Genomic DNA, 21,921 nt, shown 5'->3' on the forward strand with positions numbered 1-21,921 from the left:
ACGGCGCGGCTCGGTTAAGACCTTGGACGGCGGGAGGTAAACGGGAAGTGAGTAAGGCAAAAGACCGTTTTACTACACGCGATTCCTCTTGAATGAAAGACGCTGAGCATGGTGCAGTGAAGATCAAAACGCGTGAAAGGTAATAACAGGACATAGTAGCAGCTCAAGAGGGTTTTATTAATAGGATGCATTGCTTCATCTCGACTGGTCTTTTCGGTGACGGATAACTCGCTTACAACTTAGCCATATATCGATGGCTAAGTTCTAACAACACGTATCTAAATAAGCTCTTATAAAAAATTTTTTTTTAAAAACCAGCCTTTATATTTAGATTACAGGGGATGAGCAACGTTTATATATGACACAAAGCAAAAAAACTCAGTGACCCCGAAAAACCAAAAGTGACGTATTAAAAAAGTCACTATATTTATTAAATTTTCAGTGAATGGTAAACCCCCTATGTTTCAAAATGCCACCCCTATGCTTTTAAATGCCTACTATGTGGATATGCCTAAAGTGGATAACTTTTACTGTGGTCGCAAGACACGAAAATCGACCATTTGGAACTTCTTAGATCAAAAACATGTTTTGGGGGGCTATAGGTTGACTGGGGGGTGGTTAAAGGGGGGTTGGAGAGAAAAAGTTATATTTTCATGTATTGTCATCGGAAATGAAGAAGTGTGCAAAATTTCAGCGTTTTTGCTTCACAGGAAGTGAGTCAAATTTGAGTTACAAGATTTGTACCAGACAAACAGACAAACAGACAGGTTGGTGAGTTGATATAAAGGCTGGAAAAATAGAAGCTTTTCAGGAGAGCAAAAAAAATGATTATTTTTTTCACTTGCACACTGAAATTAAAAACTAAAAGTTCATAAAATTGAAATAGAGGCATTCATTTGCAAACAAAGAGTTGTTATTTGCTTTTATTTTATTAACGTCATTACACTTCGTTTAAGATACCTGTCTCAAACCGGCCAAATTTGAGATACGTGTTGTTAGAAATTATCCATCGATACGTATATTTTTAATTTTTAGGGAACTGGTGAAAAATAGACAGCTTTTAATAATGCCTATGTGTTGAATTTGAAAATTTTATCTTTTGATTAGATTCTCCATTGTTATTTTTTATAATTTATAAAAGCGTAAGTATTGTACATGGTCCACCTTAACCTGAAAGTTTCAAGATGACAGGTAAGTTTTCCCCTTGTAATCCTTCACCTAAAAAGGCCGATTAATAGAGAGGATTGATGGATCGATAACGGTAGAAAGAACGGCAAGAAAATTATGAGGTCAGGCTAATTCATTCTAAAAAAGAGGACTTCATAATTTTGTGTCTAAATATAAATGCATAGTAATAATTTATACCTCAAAGTATCACCGCATACTACAGCCATGCCATCGCGTATATTACTTTAGAAATAATACGGGCAACAATGCTTAAGTCTTTCTTAATTTTTGTCATTTCGGTCCCAACACTCCTACAAATAAGCCCCCGCCTCAAGTAAATTAAGGCTGGAGAAAACTTTCACGTGGGATTGATTTGATTGCAGCCAAACCTTTTAAGACAGGATGACATTTCAATGACTTTACGTCGAATAAATAATTATTGATTACACATTAATGAAGAAATACGATGCAGAATTTATTGAAAAATAGAGTTTAAAGGCCAAATCTGAATGTCTTCACTTTCAAGTTGTGTTTCTCTGAATCGATCCTGCGAACTAACGGTAATATTTCAAGCTTTGAGTTAAGTTATGAGTCAGAAATTCACATCTCTCTTCCGCCAGCAATTTTCTTCCCTTTTCCACCCCTTTTACTCCCTTAATAAATTACTTTGAGAACTTCAGTGTCCTTATTTCTTGGAAACACAAAGTTTGAAGAGTGTAGTTTATCAGAAACTGCCACATAAGTTTTTGTCACCTCCTTCAATAATTTTTAAATTGACTTTTCCCCTTTCTCTTAAGAAATAATCTTGCACAGGTAAAACTGATACATATATAGTTACCTATGTTCTCCGAAGAAAAATTACTGCCTCGTTTTTTTAAATAAATCCCACTAAGTTGAAATAAATGATGGACTTTAGATCGCTATATCAGTTGCATGCTCAATTTTATGGGATTCTTTAAAATTTTTATCATAACTCTCAGTTCTTTAGGTAAAAGAATCAATAACAAAATACCTCTCATAATAATTACCATCTGGTTATGCGATCAGAATTTAATCGTATTCCATTGAGATTGCACACGCCTATTCACATGTATTACGGGGAGCCGCTGGAGACTCGGAGGCTGCGCGCTAGGCTTAGATTGCTTGAGCAATTGAGAATGGATATCTTCAAGAGCGACACGGAGAACATAATATTAGAGCCCCACTATATTTCCAGGTCCGATAGAAGCGATAAATTAAGAGAGATGTTTTGCCGAACGGATAGATATGGGAATTCGTTTTCCTCCGAACCATAAGGGACTTTAATAAATGCTAGTCCTAAATTCGGTAGAACACTTCATTTTTATGTGCAAACGGCTGGTGTCCTAACACTCCCTTCCACACGCCTTTTAGGCAGCTTGCGGGGTATTAAGTGGAAGTAGATGTATTTCTAAATTCTGTGTTTATTTTCCATACAAAGTTGTATCCAGAAGTACGAACTTGCACTTTAGACTCATTGCAGTGTCACTGGTAATGCTAAAATATTGCAACGGTAATTGATGTAAAAGCATGAATAGTTCACGGATTGATCTGATTCAAACTGGTATATCACGAGCCTTGCTTAAGATTTAAACTTCGAGAGAACTAACACACCCACGCTCAGAGCGAAATAATGACTCTCAATCATTGACTTGCAGGACTTGGCGCCCTAATGACCTGCAAATCACGTTTGTATGATCAATTAACTAAAAGGTAACACAATCCACTCAACCAAACCATGAATTAAAACCTTAATATGAAAAAATAATCCACTCCACGAAATACTGCATGCAATAAACAGCTTGACTGTACAAGTCATGCACGCCGGTTCATGATATTTACTCCATGTATAAAGTTGACCATGAAAAAACCACTTTTGAAATGTATTTACTTCAAAATTTAGATTATCGCAAATCTTCTGAAAATTTAGCGTAAGTTGTACTAGTGATTATTTTATGGAATAAAAATTTCGATTTCAACACCCCAAAGCCAACATTACTCTTCATGAGAAGGTCACAAATATAGCCATACATTGAAAACGGAATACCCTTGTGATAAAAAGCATTATTCACCTTACATGGCACATCATGTGTTGTCTCGGCATTCTCGAAATATCTGTGCCTAGACGCGGATCTCAAAATTAACGGCTCTGCGGTGCCATTGCGTTTAGAGTACCGAAATATCGCAGTGGTTGGTTATAGTTGGGAGTAGATCCGTACAACCAGCGTGGATGATTGAGCAGAATTACTAATGTGGCCTTAAGTAAAAAAAATACGTCCAGGGTCACATGGAGGTACCTGAAGTAAGATCTAGTTTTTTCCCCGGCTATATTGCATTCTTTCAGGATTTTCCACTGGGACAGGAGTGACTATACCGGCACAAGTCCCAAGGAGACACATTATTACCAATGAGGCCGGCGATATTATATAAAAAGGCCAAGGGTTACAAGCAATTTTTTCTCGGCAGAGATAGTTAAAAATAATCGTAATAGGAAATACACAAAAGCTTGGTTGCCATGGCATACAAATGAGTCTCTGATCTGTGCTGACATCGAGTGGAAAATCAAATCCACAACTAAATATGTAATTGATACCGTCTGTTTTCTAAAGCCAATGTCTGTGCCTAACACTATATAAAAAAAAGAAATTACGTTTACTCCTCGGCTTCTCACCCACTCATATGTTATAGCCTACAAATCATTTCAAATAGGAAAAAAATGCTTGAGCAGCATTATTAAGAATAAATTTTATCAACTTGGAGGAAATTTAAACAATTATTCCCAGAGAGAATTTTATATGTTTTATAAAACCTTCCTTTAATATGAATCAATCGCCTGAGCATAACACGAATATCCGAGTTGATGTCGCCAACGTGTTTTCCTAGCACGATGTAGGAAGATCTGAATTAACATAATCTCATGGAAATTGATGGTATATGTCTTAACCATTTACGTATCGTACGCCCTGGGGATAGGGAGAGGAATTTAAGTTTTAATAAAAAATTAAATCACGCACTCCTCCGCGGTCATCTTACCCTCATCCAGCTTCATTTTCAGCAGTTACTCGCTGAAACCAATATCACGCTTCCGATAACTGTCACAAAAGGCCTTTGAGTACGAATACCCAAATTCCATAGCGCCCTGCTGCTAAGGGTGCTAAATTGGAATCGTTTCCGCAAGAACATAGTTGGTCATTCATTGCCAATCAAACAAAGAGAGTCGGTGCTCTGGTAAAACTATGATACTAAGAAATACTTATTTAGCCACAGAAAATTACAAAATTCTAACTTCTTTCAATCTAATCATAAAACATTTAATTAAATGAATATTCTGGGGTTTACCATATGATATTTACTGGTACGAATAATGCGGATGGGAATTTTCGAATGCATTGCTAAAAATCATAGGCATGATACATCCCATAATATACCCATTTTTAGCTTCAGACTAACCTGAATCAAATATATTCATAGATATCAGTTACTACAGTTAAAAAAATTGTCAAAATAAAATATAATGCCACACTTTGAAGCCCGTTCTTGGTTTAAACGTCTTTAGCATCCATGTAAAACACTACCACTCTCTGCTCTACTAATACAGTGAACCTGACTGCATATTATAGCTCCATTCCCTATTACAACATGGTTGTAGCAAATTTTTATTCATTGTAATGATCATCAATCTGTCTTTCATTATTTTCGATTCAGGAGAACATTATATCATTTCCAGCTTTCATAACAATGGGAGCCCTTTTCACATTTTTAACAAAGCTTAGTGAGGTCTTCCAGGAAACCTTAAAAATTTAATTTTAAGTAAGACGATTTCGTAATTATCGCCTTTTATCATTTTCTCTAGCATAAACCCTCCTAAGGCAGCGTTTTTTTTCTTGGAGAGGAAACTATGAATACATAAATTTTAAAATCCAAAGCTATCTGTCTAATGAGTCACCTCTATTCAAATCGATTAAAAATTAGTGCTCGATTAAAAAGTATGGGAAGCAATCAATTCGGGCGAATTCAGGTTCTTAAGAAATCCGAATCAGTTATAATACCCGCTGAAACGGTACTAAAGAATATTAATCAAACTAAAATGCGTCTTTCACTTCAAATAAAAGCATGGAGTCTCTACGGAAAATAATTTGAATGAGAGAATCTCACCTTAGCGTCCCGTACACAATTATTCACGATAAATTCGATACTTGGCTATTTCACTTTCTCTAATCAACACAAATTTTTAAGAGAGAAGTGATGCTGGGCATCCATGTGTTCTTTTTTATATTTGACTGACTTTAATCACATCATTTGAGTGCAAAGAAACGAGCTTGGACGAAAATTAACATATTTAAGGAAGGAATTAAATATTGGATGGGGAAGTCGAAGCACTCGCCGTGGTATAATCACACCGCGCCTGAAATTTGAGACCTCGTAAAAACGATACTCATCTTTTTATGCATGCCGGCAAATTTCGGAGAGACAAACATTCTTCACATAAAAAACTTAGGTATAATCAAACACTTAGTCTCAGAAATTCCGATAAAATTTTACTCCGGCAGGAATCACGCAATCAAAAATCGATTAACACGCCGATGACTGATCGATGAAATATAATTCAAGCACAGTTACACTATTGATTTAACGAATGCGGACGCATAAAAGAGTTGATTTCTCCTTAACTGTTTCCTCAACCGTTAGGGAGGCAAATGACATATTCTCACCGCGTTCTTGAGTTTCTTAGTTAATGGAACTGGCGCTCAAGTTCTACCACCGATTGAGTATTCCGATCGCGCAAACTGAGCACTCCCTTTTTCGGCCTTCTTTTGTTCTCGAGGATTCAAAAAGATGAGCTCTTAAAATCGCACTAGATTTCCAAAGACATTTTCTTCGTTCGGAACGGCATTAATTCTCCCTTAACGCCCAGAATTTTTATTTATTTTACTTGTCAATGCAATTATTAAAGCCACGTACGGCCGTAGAAAATAACGTCAGCGACTTAAGAATGGCATGGTAAATAACTAATAGGCACTCGTCAATTTTTTTCACATTATTTCCCTTGCTTAGTCATCAAGCCTAATAAATTTCGGCTCAACAAGGTGATTAATATTAATTTAGCGAGCATAAATAAGACAAAATTGGAATGGAAATCAAGAAGATATTAATATTTAGCACATCCAAATTAAAAAAAAACCTTTTGACTTCAAAAATACACCAAGGCACTTAGGAATGTTATAATAGGTTCCATAACTGTTGTGATTATAATCATAGCTGATTTCAATAATAGTGTATATTAGGTTATCGTGTAAAAATCATATTTTTTCGAAAATAAAAATGGATTACAAACCTTAATCCAAATGGGAAAAACGTCATAGCTTTGAAATGAAACGTTATAATGTCTGTATTTAAATCAATAGGTGGATTTTTATAATAGCGAAATGCTTACAGGTATTCCAGCAAAATAAAATATTTGGGTACTAAATTTCATGGAAGCAATAGCACGTTTTGGGTTACACCAATAACAACATATTGTTCTCCTATGATGACACTTTGGAGAGAGCTTCATCTTAAAAGCACATTTGTGAGGGCGATTGGAGTTATGTTTCTATATAAACGATATTTAAAGAAATTAAGGTGATTTAATTAGTTTCTCGGAACTCATAAGAAAATTAGGTAATCCTGCTTGAAAAAAGCGCCACAGAAGGCAAAATAATACAAGTGATGACGAGGATACATTGGTAATACATTACTTCGCAAAGATCCGGTGGGAGATATTTTATGGAAAAAATAAGATTATATAGGAAATCATGGACAGTTTGAGTTTTAAATTCTATAACGAATCGTTTCCGCTTATAATTGTGGAATTACGGCTACATGTGCTGATTTTTATGGATGCACATTATTTTATATACTATTTTTGCAAACTTGAGGAAACTAGGTACTCCTAAATGTAGGTACCACCGAGTTCTACGTCTAATTTATGATAAAATACTAGTGTTGCCATGCTGCAAATTAAAAAAAAATCGTCGATTCACTACAAATAATACATCTATTCCATTGAAAAAATATTTTTTCCAACTACCCTCAACAGAAAATTTAAATGAAAGTAGAAATTTCTTCGAAAACAAAAAAAATATTAGGAATTTTTTTTTCTAAAGATAGTGAAAGACTTTTAAGTTTATAATTCTCGACCTTTTTTTTTAGTTAAAATACTCTCCTATAACTACCAAAAGAGCCAATCGCAAATTGCCAACAAATAAATCGTCGCTTCACTACCCCAAATACATCTATTTCATAGAATAAATATTTTTTCAACTATTCTCACCAAAACATTGAATAAAAGTAGGCCTTTCTTTGAAAACCATAAAATATTAGGAATAAAATTTTTCTAAAGGTAGTGAAACACTTTTCAATGCGTCATTCTTGACCTTTATTAATTAAAATATTCTTCTATTGATACCAAAAGAGCTAATCGCAATTGCCAACAAATAAATCATCGCATCACTACCCAAGATTCATCCATTCTATGGGAAATAATTTTTCCAAGTACTCTCACCCAAAAAAATAAATAAAAGTGGAAGTTTCACCACAAATCAAAAAATATTAGGAATGTTTTTTTCTAAAGATAGTGAAAGACTTTTCAGTGTGTCATTCTCAACCTCTTTTAATTTAATAACCCTTCTATTTCTACCAAAAGAGCCAATCGCAAGAGAAACGCCAGTTTCCTCGTCCACGCACTATTGTCAGCACGATTTGAATGACACTCGCACAAAATTCCGAGTCATAAAATACCAATTCAATCGGGTGGCTTACTTGTCGGATAAACAAAGGGTCAAAGGGAGACCCCTGGTCGATACGATCACTGCGATAAATTCGGCAAGGAATCTCGCGTCTGAAACCTTTGGACCACCGACCAATAGAGGCAGCAAATTCCCAGGCCAGAAAACAATCCTGCGGCTAACCTCCATGGCGACCTAAACAATGCGAAAGGGGTTTGAAATTGTGTAGAGCATATTGTCAAGGCCTGATTGCGAGACCCAAAAAATGACTCCATCTTCAAACGAATCTCAAATTTCCCCCACGGTCTCAAAAAGGGCGAAAAACGGACGTGAAGGGACAAAAAAGCGGAAGTAATCTCACTTCCTCTGGTCTTCCCATGTTAGTTCCACTGCCCTCCACCACGCCCGACGATTTGGGTGGCGCTGGTGTCAATTCGTACGTGAAACCAATTATTTGCAAGGGGTCAACGGGTACCTATATGGTATCGGAGAGCTGCAGTTACCCAATTACGACTGCAGAAATATTCAAAGATAATTTATATGGCAAGCTATGATAGTACTAAATATCGCGTCAATAAACAAAAAGGAGGATTGGTAATATTTTACTATTATTTTCAACATGCACAAATAATATCATTGATATGGAATCACTAAAAAGTACGGTATTACCCATGACCGGATGCAGGATTTTTTTCTGGGGAGGGCATAAGGATATGACAGGGCAGAGGTCTTCTCATATTTGACACTAAAAACAACATACAATAATTATTGTACGAAATGTTCTCTTTATGAAGGTTATTAATATGAAAGTTACTAATATGAAATTTAATGTTTGAGGCACCGTAATACACAAAACAAAATGAGCGCATAAAAATGAATATAATGATAATTGTATGAAGAGTCTTGGCTATTTGTTAAGCGTCTGGGGGTGGCGGGACACGTGTCCTCCCATTAAATCCACTAATGTGTATGACGATGAAGAAAACAAGAAATCAGTTTTTGGATCGCAGGAGTATTAGCCTTCTCGATGTAAAACAATAAAATTCGACTGCTTGGATGATAAATTGTGAAATAAGGATGCCAAAAATTGATCCAAAATTTAAAATAAAATGCAATTTAGACAGTAAAGAGGAAAAATGCACTTGGAATTTTAAGAATTAGAGTCATTATGAATAAATTTTTATTTAATACTTGAAATTCATTTTTTTCTTCTAACTTAACCGTACTCACAAATAATTTTCCCTCTAGCTTAACCGCACTCTCGCTGAATGAATAAGAAAATAAATATAAAACGTCAATGCTGACCTCGAATCCCGCTACCGCCCTAGCGAAGTTCATTGAGAGAAAACCAATTTCCGGTGCTTTTTCGCGTAATCTGCCCAGTGGCAAATGAGCACAGAACTATTTTACCATGCGTGACCTCATAAGAGGACTAATGTCGGGGGCTCGGAATCTTTTCGTGGGTTTCAATGGGACTTAATTGGCCGTAACAAAAATTTTACAGTCTCCGCAACGATTAAAAGCCATTTTCATATGAATACTTTGATAGTTCAGAAGAATCATAAGCGCTGAATAATGCTCCATATTTTATCAATGTGTTTTCAGTGAAATACTCGACTCCAAAAACTGAAGCTTAACCAAATTAACTGATGATTGGTTAACTAACAAATCGATAGAACTATGGTGGAAGAAAAATTAATTAAAGCAAAAATCGTAAAAGTATCATTAGATATAATATTTCGTCGATGGTAGAGAGATGTAAATGCTGGATACAAATATTTTAAACTCTGTTATGAGTGGATTTAATGCAAGTATTAATAATAGAATAATAAATTCAAATGCAAGGCTTAAATTACCTCAAAACTAAAGAAGCGCTAATTCGATTCTTACTTAAGTATGTTATATTTACCGAATTATGGAGTAGGTACCAACCCATTTAAGAGATAGACGTTTTATTTGCACAAAGAAACCAAACCCTGGCAACAACTCCACACGGAAATAGTGCGAAAAGATATAGTTGGAATGAATCAATTAATAAATAGTTCTTTCAAGTGCGTACTTCATCCCGCAGTATACTTCATTATTACCAATTACATTAAACTGGACCGGACATACTCGGAGGACATATATGGAGGGTAATTTTAGGAAGTAGTAAAAACTAAAAATTGAAAAATCTTTAACACTTACGAATGGGGTTTTAAACAAAATATCTTATATCTTGCTTATCGTTAATTTAGGGAAAAAAACTTAAAAATCTATAAATCCTGCAATGAAACCTCAATTAGCAAAGTAATTGGGACCATAGTGCGTAATATTAAGAACTAAGGGTAGATATTTAGGGATGCCAGAGTTCTCAGGTTATTAATTTGGTAATAGGACGTTGTATTCAACCAAAAATTCGTGCATCAAGTAGCTAAATGGCTGGCTTTTAATCGATTAGAAGGATGGTTAATGTATTAATTTGGAGCTAAACTTTCATTGTTACTGACACTTGACATTTTTTTTGGTTAAAAATTAGTGTTGCCAACAAAATTCAAACATTACACTCACCTCATACTTGCTCTCGCAGCGGACTTCTGCCACGTGTGGGTCCCCAAAAAGCTTCAGCTCCTGCAGTGCGCCCTTTAGAACCAAAAGGATGGAATAGGTCAGAAACAAGCCAGGAAGACCTCCAGGGAATGGCCCAGATGGTGGCCCTCGGGCCAATAACACGGCCATTCTTTCAGTAGAATAATATAATGTCTCCACCCGATATTAATCGGGAGAAAGCGTTAAATGTATCCTTGGTACTTTCTTGTCTCTTTTTTGTCCCCAGCGATTAATTATGAGTTCACAACATCATGGAACAAAACATCGGTACGAGCAAATTTATCATCGATCAACAACTGGTAGGCGTGTTCAACGTCGAGGTTTACGGTGGACGGTACACCAGACTCCTTATTCTTAGCCAAGTCCTTCAGTGACTGAGCGGAAAGCGGGCGAAAAAGTTAGCATCGACGAGCTCAGCAACTTCTTCTTCGACTAGTGCCAGTTGCATTTACTCCATAAAATAGGCGGAACACGAGCAAAAACTCCCTCTTCAGCATGCTCAGGATGGAAGCGACGTAACAACGCATGCGCGAGGAAAAGCGAATGACGCAACAATAGAGGAATCACTGGGAAACAATCGAAAGTTCGAATGGGACCGTTTGTTTCCTTTCATGCAAATGTAAAGCGCCAAATTTTACGAAATGAGTAATCGAGAACGTGGTTTTATAAAGCGAGGCCATATGAAAAACCATCAATCGATATGAGTTCGAGTTAGTAAACGAGATGAATAAGAAATTGAAAGACGCCCAACAGTTTCGTCAAAGTTTGGGCCTAGCGACCCAACGGTTGCGGCGAGCTTCACCGGCCGGTGGTGTCTTCGGTCGCCGGGAGTTCAGCAGTCGTCTGGCGGGTGACGAGGGCGAGCCCATCGGACTCGCCAAGTCTCCAACAAAACCTCTTCCCTCTCGGTGTCAGCCTATCGCCGGCTACGCGGCGTCGGGTTTTAAAGCTGCGTGGTGAGAGTCAGCCACGCGACTGGCCTGCTGGTCGAGGGATGCGAGCCGCACAGACGTCTCTTTCTCCGGAGTGGATAGGGGGTGGGGGAGGGAGTAAAAGGGGAAGGTTGAGGATGGGTTGAGGAGGCGAAGATGAGGGGAAGGAGAGAGAGAAAAAAAAAGAGTATAGAGAAAGAGTTTCTGCTTTGGGCATCTCATGAGTATGTGGAGGAGGGATGTAAGGTTAAGACTGTCGATATGAAGACCATGCCTTCAGGCACAATTTTTCAAGATTGACAAGAGATTTCCTCCTCATACAACGCTCTCTTTTATTGGTGATAATCTACCGATTGGGGTTTTGGCATAACAACGACACTTTTGAGTTTTCAAAGGTTTTACAGTGGAGATAACCGAGGATAGTTATACTACTGTAAAAATACCTATTGGTATATTCTGTAGAACTTAACCAAGTGTTAATTATGGTGAGATATACATGGTTTTCATGGTTCAAAGAGTTTCAGCTTTGGGCATCTCATGAGTATACGGATCAGGCATAAAAGGCAAGACTATCGATATGAAGACCGTGCCTTCAGGCACAATTTTTTCAAGATTGACAAGTGATTTCCTCCTGTTACAACGCTCTCTTTTATTGGTGATAATCTAGCGATTGGGGTTGAGGTTATCAACGATACTTTATGGTTTTACTGTAAAAAAAACTGAAGCTAGCCATCCCACTCTAGAAATACCTATGATATATTCAGTACAACTTAACCAATAGTTAGTTATGGTGAGATATACAAGGTTTTCATTGTTCAAAGAGTTTCAGCTTTGGGCATCTCATTAATATGCGGAGCAGGGAAAAAAGATTAAGACTGTCGATATGAAGACCATGCCTCCAGGCACAATTTTTCAGGTTTGACACGAGATTTTCTTCTCTAACAACGCTCTCATTAGTGATAATCTGCAGATTGAGCTTTAAGCATATCAACGATACTTTGAGGTTTCAAAGTGAGGAGAAATGAGGCTAGAGATCCCACTGTAGAAATATCGCTATTAGTATATTCTAAACAACTTAACCCAGTGTTAGTCATGGTGAGATATCTATGGTTTAAACAGTTTCACCTCTGGGCTTCTCTTGAATACGTGAAAAAGGGATAAAATCTCTTTTATTGTTGATAATCTACCGACCGAAGCATATCAACGAATGTTGGAGATTTATCGAAGACGGGAATTGGAGCTAGTTATTCCACTGGAGAAATACGTCTGATATATTCTCTACAACTTAACAAAGTATTAATCATGGTGATATAAACACGGTGTTATGCATAAATGGGTCAAATATTAAAACTGCTTCAATATGCTACATATTTTTCAAAATAACCATCTGCTAATTCTGATCTACAGGAAAAACAATGCATTCATTAAAATGTAAATTGCGCTGATTTACCACCCACATGGATAACTGTACCCAAAAATACCCGAATCTATCCCTTGACTTTTAAAAATAAGGTTTACAATTGCCGTTAGCACGCAGCAATGCATACTTGCTTAAAACTTCGACCATAGACGATTCATAGATTTGTGTATTGAAGTAGTTAGTCCCAGAATCGATTAGAATCACTTTGTCGCATCGCTTATTACACTGACCTGAGGAGCCCGTTTCCGATATATTTTTCAGTTAGTTATTTTGGGTTACACTAGCGCAGCGCGACTCAAGAGGCCAAAGTGACGCTAATGGTCTACAGGAAGTTCCTCAAGACTTCGTTTAGAAAAGTTTTGATGCTAAGACCAATATTTCCCTCGATCATTTATCTAAAGAATATAGCATAAGCTTAGGTTTTATATCCTTTTGCTACCTTCCTCTTCTGTACCGACGGCTTCGATCGCGATGAGCTATTTTCGCGCTTCGCTTCGGCTCATTCCAACCAGAAAATTTTGTTGATCTGGTCAGTTTTATCGTCCGGGAGTTCTGTTTCTGGGGTAAACTACTCTTTTCTTTTAGTTTCATAAGCATTTTGTACCATATTCGGACATAAAAAAGTGAAAAAAATAACATTTATGGAAGCTTATTACCTGACTCTTCAATTTCTGCTCATTTTCGTTTGCAATGGGTACTCTAAAGGCCTGTTTACACGATACATTAACACGTACGAGTTAATGTACGTTTGCGTGAATGATTTTTGTGGACCGGAACGGAACATGTACGAATGCATGAACCAAATTAGAACAGGTTCTATTTTCTGTGCATGCATTCGCACAAGTTGGGTGGTTACACAGTGCATTTTGGCGTTCACTCTCGCGTTCATACATTTAGACATTAACCCGTACGTGTTAATGTACCGTGTAAACAGGCCTTAAGACACTCAATCTATTGAAATGTCTAGAGAATGGAATTACTTTTCATTGATTTGAAGAAATAACAGGGCGTCTCATGACGATCGACGAAAAAGGTTCCAATCGCAAAAGGAATGGAAGAAATCGTAAGATTTGGGAAGGGTTATAGCGATCCTTATCGGAGGACAGAGAATGAATCCGAAGACGGTCCATGGCATTGCGGTCTATAGAAAATTTTTATCGATAGAGCGTGACGCCTTTTCGTAAACTTTCACGCTATGTTCACCTTTCGCTAGAAAATATATCACGGGCTTCAACTGTCGGGATTTGTAGCACACGTAAGGGTAAGTTTTAGTAATGAATGGTATAAAATACAAGAGCTTTACGATGCCAATATTGTATATTATTCCAAAATACGTACTAGAAGGACTGTTGTAGAAGGGTTTATTGGAGTAGATAATCATAATCAACTACCTTATTAATTTATTCGTATTAGATACGAGGATTAGAACGAAATGTAATAAGAATTTTAGATTAATGTCGTCGTTTAAATAAAATACTACGAAAACAGTTTTATGATAAGCGAGTGCTCCATACTGGACTCAAGTAATAATAATGATTGAACTATGAATTCCTTCGGAGCTACAATATTGGACTTAACGCTATGCCAGAAAAGTTTGCACTCGCATATTAAACCATTGTTTCCTCTAAGCTATTCTATTTCATTGCGTTAGACTATCGCACTCCATCCAGGAAGTCTGCTCAACATCTGCGGAAATTATATTAAGCAACAAGCCTTGAAACTGATATTAAAGTCACTGTTATTAATGGAAAGGAAAAGTTGCGTAATTGGTTTAATGGAATGTTTGAGTGCTTCAAAGTTTTTGTTTGAGATGCAATAAGGTCAAGGATGAAGTATGAAACCCAGTTATATATTCTGTTGCATTATTCTCCGTCTTAAGCCTTTATTTTCACTCTCAGATACGATGCATGCTCGCTGACACAGAACAGAAGATAGATGAAATTTTGTAACGAAACAAAACATGTCGAGATGCCTTCTGGCTAAGAAACTATGCTCGCTCACAGTGTTGTAAGTAATCAATTAAAAGCAATCGGATTATTTGTATCGACTACTTTTGGAGTGATTTGTTCTTAGAACGATTAGTTATTACGAAATATAATTAGTTATTACGAAATGAAAAAATACTCCATACGGTGAAAGAGGAAACTTTACATTCATTATAATTGTTACTTGCTCATAATCCGAGATTAATCTGCTGATTTCACTGATTTACCTACGCCTACGGATAACTTTAAGCCCTTGAGTACTACAATTTACTTTTTTAAGTTCAGTAAGTCTCGTGTTGTACCCTGCTTATGATTGGTACAAAATATGCCACCCCTCGTGTTGTTACAGTAGTTATAATAGGGTAGTTTCCTTCATCAAAGAAAACGAAAGGTATTGATTGCGATTCGTTACCCACCATTAGTGTATTCATCATACACAAATTATTTGGTTTTTGAAATACCGGTTTAGACGAATGGCAAGGGTCAAATTTTATCCTCATTTGAAAAAGGCCAGATTGGCGCCCATGCGATTCCACTCCGCATGACGTCACAGGGACCTAGTTTCTACACGAGAGGATAGGAGTTATACATCGTCTGAGGTTACCAATGCATGTATGAGGCACAGAGCTCAGGGAAACATGTCTTAATAATCACCTATTAAAACTGGCTAAGTTCGGAAAGTTTTCTTCGTTTGATAAGGTATTAATAAACCTTTTTTAAGCCAAGCGCTACCATCCAGCAAGGTACTCAGCTATCCGCTAGCATCCTGCGACGTATCAGCGCTAAGCCTCGCCTCAAGGTCACCTCACAAGGCGGGAGGGGGAACCAGAAATACGACGTACGGAGATATTTCCCGGCATTCATACTTAAGCGTCGCGTTTTCGCGCGCTTGAAAATTTTCACTTTTCATTTAATCGCGAAAAATAGATATCGTCATTTAAAAATCTAAAAGCGTGAAATACGTACTCCAGGAGTAATAATCTTTCGATTAAAGCAATAAAAAATAATAGGAAACCACCCTATTGTATGTATCGTAAGCGAAATCGCAACTTTAGCAATTTCTATGATTCAATTTTAATATTTTTACTGCACTATTCGAAGGTTTCTCGGGCGTCTCTAAAGTGGAAAATCTTACAAGAAGTAATTTTAATTGTAATTTTACTTAATTATTTTTTAAATCAATAAATTTTACTCGTAATGGACTGCTTTTTTTGCGAAGTTACAATAATTGAGCCCAGTCAGTTTTTCTCAGTAATTTCACCAACACTGCCCGCTAAGAACCAGCCTTGAAGTTGCAGTAAGAATGGATAATGAGTTGCAACTAGCCTCTTAATTACTTTTTCCCCTCGGAGAAGACCTCGATTAAAGGTATGCCAACGATTTTTTTCCTCTCACGGGAATCGTTCGGTTCATACCGACAAAATGATTACGCAAATATACTTGTCAAAACAGCTGATTTTGCATCAATATGGGCTTATACATATGTATATGGATTATAAAGAAAGGTAGCCAGTCAAAAGAGTATATAAATAAACCTTTTGCAAAGTTACCTTCTCAGGCTGCTCATTAATGATAAAAATATGTTAACAGCAAGAGTCACCAAACAATTCCACGTAAGATAAACGTTATAATTATAGCTAGTGAGAGGTAAAATCACGAATTACCTTGCATACCAACAAGCAGGTATGAAATATTAATAGTGCTGACGCAAAAAAAGTATAGATAAATAAGTTTTCTAACGAAGCAAAACACGTTACAATGTCTCCAGGCTGAGAAACTACGCTCGCTAAGAACCAGCATTGAAGTTGCAGTAAGAATGGATAAGGCGTTGCGGCTAGCCTCTTTGTTACTTTTTCCCCTCTGAGAAGACCTAGGTTTAGGCATTGGAGGCGAGGTCGAGTCCACAGTTTTATTTCCTTACCAGACTTCGTTCGGTTTTCGAGGACTAGAAGCATTCTCCATCAGCACGGATGCCCACACGAGAGCCCCACTTCGATACGTTATCTACGCTCTCATCCCGAGCCCAAAATCGGACGGAAAAGATCACGGGCCTTTCGCCCAACACACGTTTTTTTTCCTGAATCACCACCATAATTCCAAGGATCCAATTTCCCGCTTCCCCTATTTTGGCCCCTTCCATTGTTTATTGGTATTATCCTAAGGCTCTAATGGCCCGGAGGAAGTGTATTTTTTTTATCCTCTCCCCGAGGTAAAAGGGTACGGAGGTAGAGGTAGCAAAATGCTCGAACGACTCAATAAGGAGGGAAATATATATAGTGATGCGCGAAGAAACACCCTCCAAATGGAAGAGAAGGAATTTTTAGTGACGAGAATTCCTGCTGCAGTGGACGTTTTAATCGGTAATGAAAGATTCGAACGCAGCTGATGGTGACTCAGGTTTCTAGACAACCGTATCATTAATAAGAGGAACCTAAATGCTTTCGGAGATGATCATCTTAAGTTATTCCTTGTGACCTTGCACCAAAACCACGAGACGAAAGCTTCTACAATCATTCCGATTACTAGCATACTTCTCATGATTTCTCTGTTATCTGCGGGATATTTAAGTGACATGGAAAAATAAGAGTAATTACAATGATTATAACTTCCTGAGCTTACATTATTAGCTCTCAAGAATTTAATTGTACTAAAAATTTTCTAAAAAACACTCATTTCGATTTTCTTTAAAAAATCTCTACAAACATAATGTCATAAGAATCGTAAACGATTGCCTAAAATTTAAAAGAACTAAAGTCTTCCCGATTGAAAACATGCGAAGTTATTTTATTCCATTCACTCTAAATCCAAATCCTTGCTAAGACCCTCATTTGTCATAGATTTTTACAAAAATTACCGCTCCCTAATAACTTATAATGTTGAGTAATGGTAGCGAGCGTTCTTTGACTCAATCCCACTTTTTTGGATGATTTTTTGGGATAAGTACCAGAGAGCCATGGTCAATACAGTAAAAACGATGGAGTATATCAAATATATTACATATTCAGAAAGGGATAAGAGATAATTTACGTCAATATTGGCTTATATATATGTATACTGGTTGTACAAAAAGGTAACCTATCAAAATGTCCGTAGTTAAATAAGCTGTGCGTAAAGATACCCTCAAACGGATGCTCATAAATGATAGAAATATTTCATCAACAAGACTCATCCAAAAATGTTGCGGAAGATAAATGTCATGCGTTTAGCTAATGAAATGTAAAATCTCCAACTGCCTTGCGTACCAGCATTCACTTATGGAATACAGTGGGCCCATACACACAAAGTGCTTGCATGCGTTAGGTACGGGTTGAGAAAAATAGCGTGCCGTCTTCGATCAACGTTTCTGTATATTTTTTCTTTTGAAGAGGCCGAAGAAGCAAGCATGCAACTCACGTTCTTCGAGCAGTAAAAGATCACTAGACTCAATTTGCCCTTCAATTACCTCCAACCTTCATGCTGTAGCAAGTGCGCTGAATTCGCATGCTATTCCGCTGAATCATCGACACGGGAACAAACATAGCCCGGAGCTTCGCTGAATATAACTTCGTCCGAATATATTGCCCCATTTGTGAGTACATCCCAGAGCAATGACATTTCATTTTCGGCAAATAAATTGCCTATGACTTGCAAATGTCACACGGTTCTACGAGGCTGTTCATAAAAGGTGCAGCATATAGATTACACGGAAGAGGTAGTACAATTCACAAAAATGGCATTAAGTAGCGCTTGCAAGCAATATTGATGGCCAAAATTTTGGAGGGTGAATAAATGAAAATGTATTTGTTAAAGTCACAAACTGAGAAAAAAATGATAGTGAAACTGGTATGCTAAATTGCGGGCCAAAGTTAAAAACTACGGGATGACACCAGCAATCTCCATAACTCATAGTCTAGGCTTTTAATCACCTTGTACATATATCAGAGTAATTTATCTCTACATAGTGTCTGCAAAGGTCAGTGGGTTTTTGCAAACCATTTTTGCATTCAGAACTTTTCAAATTAGGATTTTAGTAAGGACAGAAAAAGGCAAGTGCTAAACTCCACGTAATTCATGTGTGTAAATAAAATCCAAATATAGTCACAGTTTTCGCAAATATAGCCTTATGTGAGCGTGGGCAGTCGAATATCAAAAAGTATAAAAACACCTGGGAATTCCCCTCCGAAATCAGGGAGAGAGTAATAGATACTTTCAGAACAACGGTGGAGTAAATGGTGCGCAACAATCTAATATGAAAGTACCCCACCCTGACTAATAAACTTCCAATAATACACCGGCGCAAAAATGAGCAGCGATATGGATAGAAAAAGTGATAACTGACTATGAAAATGGAAAATGAGAGGCAAGGATGATTATAGAGCAGTTGGAAAGGGTTTTCTATCTATTCATTCCTAACATCGAGACTCTGAAGTAATCCTATCTGAAACAATCGGAGGGCATGAAAGGGTCCAAACTGTCACCTATATTGAGCTCCTGAAATAGCGGTATATGCCATGAGTAGAGAAAGGGTTTCTGACGCGTAAAAACAAATGACGCCAGCAACAATTTTCCCCGCAAGCAAAAATGAACTGAAGGAATTCTTATCTTATTTCATATAACCCAAATGATGTTGCGGAAGTGTATTTACGTTTAGGAGTCTTTTGTATTTCAATTTCAGTTGACTTCTAGGCATATACCACGAACTTAAAACCATGCTGTTGTATGTTATGCATAAAGACATAACGATGAAAATGGGGCATGATTTATCAATTTTATGCCATACTCTCATTTTTTTCCAATTTTAGCCGAACGTCAAACTCTTACGGCTAGCTCATCAAATATCAACTCAGTGGCGATGGTCAAACAAAAAACAGGATTAAGTGTAGGAAATAGGGAAAAAATGAAAGTATACTTCAATGATTTTATGTAATTATACATTATGAATGTATGGTCTCAAATTACATTAGTTTTAGTTCAAAAATTGATAAACCGAGTGTTTAATTTTCAAAATTAGACAAAAATGTGCGTAATTAAAGTATATTTGACATTTTTAAAAGTTAAAGTAAGGGTTGTAACACGTATTTCATCAATATTATTATGAGCATCTCTCCCGCTCATATATATATTCATGATGTTTACAGTTTTGAATGTAAAATTTCTCATAAATTTAATTATTCTAAAATGAAAATTCAGCCGCCGGCCTTCCAGGGATCGCAAGGCCGTAGCCAGAGGGGGGATAAAGGGGGATTGATCCCCCCCAAAATGAATAAAATTATATAGATACTTTATGCTCGCTTGGTGCTCACACGACGATATTATATAGTGGTGCATGGACATCAGTAGTCCAATGCGACTTAAGTCAATAATTATCTAAGCGAATTTGTAGGTGCAGTGTGTGTAGCTGTAGTGCAGTGTGTGAAATAATAGTGCTGTGAATTAGTAGAGAGGTGAGTGACTTATGAGCCTCCTGAGGGACCGCAGAATTGGCATCGACACCGAGGAGTTAATTCATTTGGTCGCTGCAAAAAAAAGGTAGAAGGATAAATTCAATTTTATAATAATATTTTTATATTTTCCTTTAAGGGTTTATAATAGATATGTTTATTTAACCGTATACGCTATTTTATTTATCTTATAAAAATAATTTTATGTTTGTTTACTATTCCATAAACCCCCCCCCCCCCCGAAAATATTTTCTGGCTACGGCCTTGAGAGATCGCCATTATAATCCTAATCTAAAAAAAAACAGCAAACACAAAAAAGCGTGAAAAGAATATATTGAAGTCCCAAACAGCAGTTTGTTGTTTTAGAGCTTACTCCCCAGTCCTCAATTACTCAGAGGCAGGTGGAACACCTCAACGTGAACAGATCAATGACTTCCTCGAGCAAGGGTTGAAGCTTATGCAATAGTGATCAGATTCGTCCAACAGCAAGTTCATGGTTCTATAGTCAAAAATGAAATGTATCCTGTATCAGATCTGCTTTAGTTTATCTTGAAGTTTAATTTCCTGGACCAACAGATTTTTCTTATTTTATTGGAAAAAATTCGAGGAATATAATGTCTTCTCTTTGAAATTGACAGCCATAAATACTATGGAGTATTGAAAAAAGCAACCTCGTTGCCAAAATACCAAAATTTGGTAAATGAAAACCCTACGATGTGAGAAATATTTTTGCCGATAATATGGCTTTCCAAGCTTTTGATTTTGCATGTACCTAGGTACCCGTTGCTAATATGAGGAAAACGCTTCAGTGAATACCAAAATTTATCGAGAAACTGAAGGACTTCCGAAAATTTTATACGATAAAAGTAAGCTGAAAGTAAAAACAACACTATTTAATGTACACATAAAGCACAGATTTTACGCTGAATGATATTGCCGTTGATTAAGTCTCCACTATACTATGGAATTGTAACTTCTCGGAGGGAAGGAATACTAGCTAGTCTCGCTAAATTTCATTCGTTCTAAGTTATGTTGCATTAAACTTTAAAGGAATCAACCAAAGATTTTTCATTTAAAATAAAACTTATAAAGAGCCTCATGAAATTTTCAAGGGGACAAAATGGATATAAATAATGTGCATAGAAATAATTTTTTACGATGCAAGTAAGCTTCGAGTGAAAATAAATATGATTTACACTCGTTAATCAACACAAATAGCACAGAATTCACACCGAATGACGTATCCGTTGATAAAGCTTTGAGCGTAGCTACACAAAATTGGTCCGTGACCATTGTGTAATTGTAACTATTTGGAGGGAAGAAAAACTGGCTAATCTCGCATAATTTTATTCGCCTAAACTTACGCTGCATTAAAGTATAGAGGAATCAGCTCAAGCCTATTCAATATCTATAAAACTTTCAATAAAGCTATCATGAAAACTTTACGGGTAAAACAGTAGATGTAATGGGATTATATAAATGAAATACATAAAAAATGAAGATAATATTCATCCTAAGTTACGTTAGGTACATTAAAGTTCAGTGGAATCAACCACTGCCTTTTCATTTTCAATGAAACTTACATATAGACTCATGAAAATTTGACGGGAAAATAATGGATAT

The 21,921-nt window shown here is 36.7% G+C and overlaps 1 protein-coding gene across 8 annotated transcripts in view; it reads right to left on the reverse strand.

Moving 5' to 3' along the window:
- LOC124163250 (collagen alpha-2(IX) chain) overlaps window positions 1-21,921 on the reverse strand; it is a 1,172,095-nt gene that overhangs the window by 360,754 nt on the left and 789,420 nt on the right. For 7 of the 8 annotated variants that reach the window (XM_046540018.1, XM_046540014.1, XM_046540017.1 and 4 more), the window contains exon 6: window positions 10,503-10,574. The exons of the other annotated variant lie outside the window; for it this stretch is intronic. In XM_046540018.1, the coding sequence (XP_046395974.1) occupies window positions 10,503-10,574 (72 nt within the window). The remainder of the gene's footprint in view (window positions 1-10,502; window positions 10,575-21,921) is intronic. 8 annotated transcript variants of the gene reach the window in all.

The sequence above is a fragment of the Ischnura elegans genome, chromosome 8, assembly GCF_921293095.1.
Source record: "Ischnura elegans chromosome 8, ioIscEleg1.1, whole genome shotgun sequence".
Taxonomy (NCBI): Eukaryota; Metazoa; Arthropoda; class Insecta; order Odonata; family Coenagrionidae; genus Ischnura; species Ischnura elegans.